A 6000-nucleotide genomic window follows, 5' to 3' on the forward strand; every position below is an offset into this window, starting at 1 on the left:
TTGTATCGCCCGGAGCCTGTGTTGCAGGAAGGATGATTTTCTATGATACTTTCATCCCATTCTCCGTCGGCCAAGGTACAGATGTCAAAAGGTATGTCAGGATACCAAGTCCCTAGAGGAGCAAGTTTCGTGAGTCAGGCCGCCGTCCGTCCCGTGACGGCATTGCTAAGGACCCACGTAAAGTTCTGGGGTCTGTGTGGGTTGGCATGAACAGGAGAGACAAGGGGAACACAGAACACATACAGTCAGATGTAGCCACAAGCGCAGGAACATCCTGGTGACTGATCACCGTGATGGAGAAGGTCCGTCCTAGCTAACCGCAGGAGACGGGTCCGGTAGTTGGCGGAATTTGACGCGTAGTGGGTTGGAAGGGTCTACCTTTGTTGTAGAGCAACCCCGATACAAAACGGGGTGCCTGACTGTGGGTCCTCACCCACGCGCTTAAAAGGACTTATCAATGCTCTACTGCAGGCACACGCGAAAGGTTAATAAAGGTTTATTTACAAGGGAAGGGCAAATGAGGAAATGTACAGCTCAGGGAAAAAAGTAGGAGATAAAGTTTTAAGTGAGTCCTACCCGATCCACTGATCAGGAATCCCAAAATGGCGCTCTGAGAGCTGGCTGCAAGCCAGGAGCCGTGAAGCCAGGAGGCGAGCGATTGCAAGCCAGAGGGACCCCAAGGCCCACGTGTTTGGTTTTTATATCCAACCTGGCTGCCCAACTCCACCCTCAGGTCCCAGCCACCCTCCCTTTGGTGGTGATGGGATTTGTCTTTCCCAATGTCTTGATGGCTTTAGTCTGGAGTGGGGGTGGGGTCCACAAAGCCTGTATGGGATTAGCTCAGGACATCCTTTCCCCCTAACACCTTGACCTCCCTCTGTTCCGGGCTGTGTTGATTCACCTCTGCCCCTGTCACTGCCTGAGCGTGGGTGTAATGAATCCAAGCCGAGATCCCATCAACCTTCAAGGCAAGAGGGGTGGTAAAGATTACTAAGTAAGGTCCCTTCCATCGCTCTTCCAAGGTTTTGGGCGCGTGTCTGCATATCCACACCCAATTCCCCGGCTGGAATTGGTGGCCCGATGGTCCATTCAGGTCAGCCCCTGTCGGGCCATACAAGGCCCGTAGTTTGGGCCAGGTTTCTGCCCAGACACGCTGCAAAGCTAGTAACTGCAGCGTAAGCGGCCCTTCTATGTCAGGGCCCTGATTCCAATCCTGGCACCACGGGTGGGGGGGGTGAGGCGGGGAGTCCATACATAATTTCAAAATGTGTCAGTCCTGTGTCAGGCCTGGCTGCCTCCTGCCCTGTCTCTCCCCAGCCCTGAGGAGATGGCGCCCTGCTCCTGCCCCAGGTCTGTGCTCTGCCTCCTCCCCTCCCTGCTGCTCTTCCTCCAGCTGCCACCCGGGGGTCCTCAAGTGAGTGTGTCCCTCCCTGTCCTGTGTCTCCCTCGGGTGGGTGGGCCCCATGGGCTCTGGGAGCTCCTCCTTCAGGAATTGCCTTTGTTCATTGGTCTTAGCATAATGTCTTCAAGTTCCATCCATGTTGTTTTAAATGGCATGATTTTATTTATTTAAAAAAAAAATCTCTGGGCCTCCTTGGTGGTGCAAGGGGTTAAGTCTCAGCATCAACAAGCTGTCACCAGCCACTGCAGCAGGAGTTTCATCGCTGGCTAGGGAGCTGATCCACATCTTGTAGCAGACATCTCCTGTCTTGCCAGCTGCTCCCCTCAGCAGTCTATTTCTGTCAGTCTGCCTGTTCTGCTCCCCACTCTGTCTCTGGTGACTCCTCTCAACACCCCTTCCCCACACCTCTGGCTTACATATCAGCTCCTGTATGCTTACATAAACAAAAATAAATCTTAAAAAAATCTGAGTACTATTTCATTATGTGTATTTATATATGTAATGTTACTCTGTTTCTTTGAATGAACTCTGTACACCCTTCTCTCTTCAAATTGTGGAGTATCCATTATGCTTATATTGCTTTTCCTCATAGATTGGTTAGTTCTTCCAGTGTTTCTTCATTTTTCTCTTTTTTCTTCTATTTCAGTCCATTGGTCGTTATTATTGTCAGGTCACTGATTTGATCTTCCATTTGGTCTATTCTGCTCCAATAGCTTCTCCTGGAGTGAGTAGCTTCTCTGCTAATCTTTTAGAGCCCCCATTTCTGTGATGTTAATCAAAGGCCTCAATTTCTATATCCTTTTCACTCATTTTATTTTCCAACTCATTCATTTATTGTTCTGAATTTTATTTTTCTCTTTGATTCACTTTTCTGTGTTTTCTCCATTTCTTTGACTTTCTTTATTAAGGTAACTTGAACTCTACTTAATAGTAAGATACGATCTTCCATATCTTTGTAGTTGCATATTGAAGAGTTGGTCCTGTCTTGTGATTTCATATTCCTTGAGATCTCAAGTTTCTGGGGCTTATTTTGCTGCTTTAATTTTTCTATTTGGGGGCCTCCCTGGTGGCACAGGGGATTAAGTACAGCACTGTGAAGCTGTCTGCAGACTCTGCAGCATGAGTTCGATCCCCAGCCTGCCAGGGAGCAAACCACATGGCACAGCAGACATCTCCTGGCTTGCCCTCTGTTCCCTTCAGCAGTGTACTTCAGTCTATCTGCCTGTTCTGTTCCCCACTCTGTCTCTGGTGAATTCTCTCACCCCCCACCCCCCGACATCTCTGGCCTGTATCCCAGTTCTTATATGCATAAATAAATAAATCTTTATAAAAAATTCCTATTTTTGAAAAAATGCATCTGTTGTTGTGGTAACCTACAGTGTTGAACTACTTCTAACTTTTCCTCAGTGACCCTGTTGTGTTGTTAGATTTATAACTTATATAGAAGTAGAGACCTGATCCTTGAGATGCTGAGTCAGAGACTGTGGGGCCAGCAGTCATCCAGCCTCTGGGGTGGGTGCTCTGGCTGGGGTATGTGAGCTCATGTTTGTGGCCCCCCTGACACCTGCCTCTCTCAGTTCAGCCCTGAGACTCTGCCCTGTGCACACTGTCCTGAGCTTCAGGAGGGTGGGGCCAGTCCTGAGGTGGAGTGGCTGCATCCAACTCTGTGCCTTGTTTCCTCACTGGGGACCTTGTTAGCTGGGAGCTCCCAGTCAGAGCTGTGAGGCCCTCACTGTCAGCTCTCCCTGCCCAGGGTCACATGCCTGGTTGAGTGACCACCACAGTGTGTGCTGCAGCCTCCCCCACCTGACCACAGCCTCCAAGTGTCTTCTCTGCCCAACTCTTGGTCAGTGAATTGTGACTCTCCTCTGTGTCCCTTTTGGCACTGTCTGCCTGGTGACTGCTGTATGAGAGTGTCCAGTTTTGTCCCAAGCCTGGTGTTCTCTGGGTACTCTGTCCACTCATTCACATTGATGATCCTCTGTGCATGAAACAAATTTCCTCAAATACCTTCTTAGTCACCAAAGAACTCTTGAAATGCATGTTCTTGGATTCATCCTAATTGGCTGCATCAGGCCTAGGGTAGGGTCCCTTTACAGTTACAAGCACTCCTGGAGATTGTGATGCTGAAGTGGAGTTAGAGTTATTCATGGAAGGTCCTGCTATCAGGGACACCAGTGAAGGAGGGAGCATCTTTGACATTATTTCTGAACCACAGGTGTGGTTAGGAGAACTTCCCAGATTCAGAACTGTCACTGCTAATCCTTCATATCAGCTGTCTGCTCATTTGACACCTTCCATCAGCCTGCCTGGGCCTCCCCCAGTGATGTTCCCTGATATGACTGTGTCTCTCACCCTTTCTAACTCCCACGTCTGTGTTCACAGAGAGGTTCTGTGTGCTTAGCCCCCCAGAAGCCATATTGGCAGAGCTGGGCAAGAACGCTACACTGCCCTGCTCCCTGGACCCAGTCATAAGTGCAGAGAACATGCAGTTGAGGTGGTTCCGGTCCAATAGCATGGAGTCAGTGTTCACCAACAAAGACAGAAAGGAACGACATGAGGAGCTAATGGCCCAGTAGGCAGGGCGGACCTCGATGGTGGGGAAATTTCTCCATGAGGGGAAGGCTGCTGTGCGCATCCACAGGGTCTTATCTCACACCCACTCCCAGGGCTTCTTCTCCCTCAGCTTCTGTGTCTCCTCATACATCACTTCCAGATATCACCTGCCTTCAAGGAGAAGGTGTAGGGAGAAAAGTCAAGAAAGGGGCTCAGCAGGGGACTCAAGTCACAACAAGCCACCCTCAGAGGGAAGTGACCAGTCCAAGATGGAGGTGGTTTCAAGATCAGATCAGGAGTGTCCTGACTGAAGGGAGACTGGGTGAGATGACCTTAAAAATTGGGGTTGACAAATGGGAGACTTTGTTGAATCACAGAGAACAGAATGGACTAGAAGGAGAAGCTGCCGGATGGAGGCTGAGTTGTTGTTGAGAAATGAGAAAATACAGCTGTTTATGGATTATAAGGTGTGCTCTTGTAACAAGAAAATAATTCTATATAGATTTGAACATGTTTATATCATTATAAAAATAATGGGTAGAAAGGTAGAGATGAACATGTCAGGTCATCATCTTGGTCTAGGTCTCTCCCAAACTCCTCAGAGTGCACCTTGACAGCCTCCGCTGGAGGTGTGCACAGGTGGGCCTGCCCCCCTTGGCTCTCATCTTCCCTCCGCAGGTGTGGGCTCTGCCCCCCAGGTGCACATCAAGGGGCCAGAGGAGGATGGGGTGTGCGTGGTGTGCACGACTTTGGGCTGGTTCCCTGAGCCCTAGGTACAGTGGAGACACCCCCGTGGGGAACAGTTCCTGGAGTTCTCCAAGGTCCAGGCCCAGGACACTGAGGGGCTGTTCAGTGTGGAGTCTGCTCTGGTGGTGAGAGACAGCTCTGTGGCGAACGTGACCTGCTCCATCCTCAACCCCATCGTGGGCCAGGAGAAGGCCACGGCCATTGTCATCCCAGGTCAGTGCATCTCCATCCCCCCTCATTCCTGGGAAGGGCAGGGAGCTGGCACCCCCCAGGGGTACTGGGCTGGGTTGTCCTAGGCTGTGTCCTGATGGAGTCTCTGTGGGGTCTCTGTCTGCAGAGCCCTTCTTCCCCAGGGCCTCTCCCTGGAAGCTAGCTTTCCTGGTGAGCCTGTCCTTCCTGCTTCTCCTGCTCATGGGGGCTGCCTGCTACACCTGGAGAGAATATTCCACACAGATGCAGGAGCTGCAGGAACACAGGAGACTGTGCCGGGCTAAGGAGGAGGACAGACAGACTAAGGAGGATGCCCTGAAAGACACAGGTAAGGCAGGACAGGGGCCAGGCTGGTGAGTGTGGTGGTGGGTGCTGAGAGGGACAAGCTGACACCAGAGCCAGAGCCAGCGTCCCTCTACAGGGAGATCAGAGCAGGTGCTGAGTCCCAGAGGGGACAGTGGAGCTTGGAGTCTCATGTTGGTCTGAAGGTAGAACTTTTAGGACACAGAGAGTTTCATTTTTGTGTCTTCTCCAGGCACGAATTTTGTTCTTTATGACACTTTATGCTTATATTTTTAATTCTCTTTCAGATGAACTCCAGGCAATTCTAGGTAAGCTCTGTTCTCCCTCTTGAACTCTCCATGCCCCCTTCATAGAGACATTCTGGTTCTTATCTCACCTGAGTCCCATGTTGCCTTTCAGACCAGAGGAAGGCAGCTTACCTGGCTGGTGAGTGATGCTCCAGGGATCCTAGGTCCCTGTGCCCTGGGCTCAGGGTCCCTCCCCTTGGCTGTCTAAGCACAGACATGTGGACCCTTCCCTGGGGTGGAAGTGGGAGCTGGTAAGAGGCAGGACCCTGCCCCATGGGCTCTCCAGATCTAGTGCTGTTTCCCCCATTCTTGGGATTGAGGTGGGTGGTGATACTTGGAGTCTCCTGCGTCCTTGTCTCATTCCAGCCCTGACTTTCCCACCATAGTGCTGGCTTTCTAGTCCTCAATGCATCTTGTTCATGGTCAGCATCTGGAAGCAAAGCAGCTGCTCTGGGTTTTATAAGTAAATGGACTCTTGAAGTTTAAGAATGTGAC

At 50.8% G+C, this 6000-nt stretch overlaps 1 protein-coding gene across 1 annotated transcript in view; it reads left to right on the forward strand.

Moving 5' to 3' along the window:
• LOC119251378 (butyrophilin-like protein 1) overlaps nucleotides 1-5652 on the forward strand; it is a 41564-nt gene extending 35912 nt beyond the window's left edge. Inside the window, exons 4-7 of the mRNA XM_037518689.2 lie at nucleotides 4637-4686; nucleotides 4732-4918; nucleotides 5043-5243; nucleotides 5618-5652. Of these exons, the coding sequence (XP_037374586.2) occupies nucleotides 4637-4686; nucleotides 4732-4918; nucleotides 5043-5243; nucleotides 5618-5652 (473 nt within the window). The remainder of the gene's footprint in view (nucleotides 1-4636; nucleotides 4687-4731; nucleotides 4919-5042; nucleotides 5244-5617) is intronic.
• The last annotated feature ends 348 nt before the right edge of the window (nucleotides 5653-6000 follow it).

This window comes from Talpa occidentalis, unplaced genomic scaffold (assembly GCF_014898055.3).
Source record: "Talpa occidentalis isolate TD23 unplaced genomic scaffold, MPIMG_talOcc4v2.1 talOcc4.2, whole genome shotgun sequence".
Taxonomy (NCBI): domain Eukaryota; kingdom Metazoa; phylum Chordata; class Mammalia; order Eulipotyphla; family Talpidae; genus Talpa; species Talpa occidentalis.